The sequence below is a fragment of the Lactuca saligna genome, chromosome 2 (genome assembly GCF_052625555.1).
Source record: "Lactuca saligna cultivar CGN05327 chromosome 2, ASM5262555v1, whole genome shotgun sequence".
Taxonomy (NCBI): domain Eukaryota; kingdom Viridiplantae; phylum Streptophyta; class Magnoliopsida; order Asterales; family Asteraceae; genus Lactuca; species Lactuca saligna.
Window position 1 is genome coordinate 176935970 of NC_136418.1, and position 2125 is coordinate 176938094.

Genomic DNA, 2125 nt, shown 5'->3' on the forward strand with positions numbered 1-2125 from the left:
CGCATTTTTCTTCACGAATCGTCCCTCAATCAATAAACCAATTAACCCAATTGCTAATCCAAAATCAAAACTTATCTGTTTTATATGCGAACCCAACTGATTGGCTTTTCAAAATCAAATTCGCAACTCCAAATGGTTCGATTATTCGCCCCAATTCCAAAATCACAAATAAAACTTCCAATGTTGTTTATAAGGAAGTTTTTCGAAATTTGTAGCCAACTTTTTTGTAACGTCGTTTTATTCAATTTTAGGAAATCACACTTAATCCATCATATTACTGTATTTTTTTATAATTACGTATTGTTGTATTTTATGTTAATTTCATTACACACATTGGTATTGTATCATCTGCATACGTCCAATTAGAATGATGAATAAAAAAAAATAGTTTTCAAAAATCTTCATTCCTAATTAAATACTTCCCATTTAGTTAGTAATTAAATAATTACCAATAAAAAAAATTATTTAAATATTCAATATTACAATTTATAAGTTATCAGAATTATTGATATAATATTTTATTAAATAATTAATTTTTAAATTCAATTCAAAAACAGCACCCGTGGGTTCCACGGGTTTTAACCTAGTATAACTATATAAGTGATTATTGTAAAAGACGGTTAATTGGTTTAAAAAATAAATGGAATTAATAATCTTAATATTAGATTCATTTCGAAGATAAATCAAATAGCCAGGTAAAATCATAAAATGCCACTACATATGGGCCTAATATAAATTCCTGTCGATCCATTTGGCCAGTCAAAGAGGCCCATCTCCATGTTTCACTTTGAAGTTCTAGAGAGTTTGAGACGTCGGAGTCTCCACAAGCTTCAAGATGAGCCTAGAAATTCCTGTCCCACTCGATCACCTTTTCGGCTTTTTCCCTCCTATAAATAATAATCACCGGTCGACCTCCTTACATCAAGATACAAGAAAGAGAACTTTCGATATCATAGTGTCACAATATTAGATCAATCGTCAAAAGCTTCAGCCATGTCGATCATTCCAAGCTTCTTTACAGGCAGGAGGAGCAACATATTCGATCCCTTCTCCCTCGACATCTGGGACCCTTTCCAGGGACTTTCCAGTGCTCTCAGCAACCTTCCCGAATCATCACGTGAAACAGCCGCAATCGCCAACGCCAGAATCGACTGGAAGGAGACGCCGGAGGCCCACATTTTCAAAGCGGACTTGCCTGGGCTGAAGAAAGAGGAGGTGAAGGTGGAGGTTGAAGAAGGAAGGGTGTTGCAGATAAGCGGAGAGAGGAGCAGGGAACATGAGGAGAAGAACGACAAGTGGCATAGGGTTGAGAGGAGCTCCGGGAAGTTCTTGAGGAGGTTCAGGCTGCCGGAAAGTGCAAAACTTGAAGAGGTGAAAGCTAGCATGGAGAACGGCGTGCTGACAGTGACCGTGCCCAAGGCGGAAGAGAAGAAGCCGGAAGTGAAATCCATTGACATTAGTGGTTAAGGATTTACAGAGCTGCTAATATATTATGAGTATTAAGTATGTTTAATAATTGCATAAGTTAAGAAATTGTGTTGTTGAATTGTTGTCCTCATTTAAGATGATGTAATCTGATTTCTATACGATAATGTTGTATTGACTTGTTTGCTCTAATTTGTTTATATATGGTCTTCTTACTCTTCTATAATATCCGTCGTTTAGAATTAGATGATTTGTGTGATTGTGTAATTATTGGGTAGTTCTTTTTAAAGCATTTGTGTTGATAAATCATTCTAATCATTTGACTTTTGGTGACTTGGCAGGAGTATAGAAAATATAGGGTAACCTATTTGACCTATGTTTCAATTTTGACACTTAGCTCTTGTGATTATAAAGGTTAGATTACAGTAATTTCATGACAAACAAACTCTTATGTTTACAGCAGAACATTAGTTGTTACAACTGGCCTCATCAAGGAATAAAAACTTAAATTAATAATTTCCATTGATGAGATTCACTTGTGAAATGATGTTTGTATTTACTATATTAGGTGGGTGACATAGAAAAAAATGTAAGATAGGGTTAACAAAAGTCCAAAATAATTTTAAAAGTTTTTTTTTATAGAAAAATCCAAATATTTTGATATTTTGTCTAAATAAACTAAAAAGTTTTTATTATTATT

The 2125-nt window shown here is 34.1% G+C and overlaps 1 protein-coding gene across 1 annotated transcript; it reads left to right on the forward strand.

The window, feature by feature from the left end:
• The first annotated feature begins 868 nt into the window (after nucleotides 1-868).
• On the forward strand, nucleotides 869-1603 carry LOC145029377 (17.8 kDa class I heat shock protein-like). Its single transcript, XM_078977929.1, has one exon. It carries the CDS (start codon nucleotides 994-996, stop codon nucleotides 1465-1467), a length of 474 nt encoding a protein of 157 aa, XP_078834055.1. The 5' UTR covers nucleotides 869-993; the 3' UTR covers nucleotides 1468-1603.
• The last annotated feature ends 522 nt before the right edge of the window (nucleotides 1604-2125 follow it).

Coding starts and splice junctions, on each gene's coding strand:
- LOC145029377 (XM_078977929.1), top strand. CDS start 994: ATGTCGATCATTCCAAGCTTCTTTACAGGCAGGAGGAGCAACATATTC.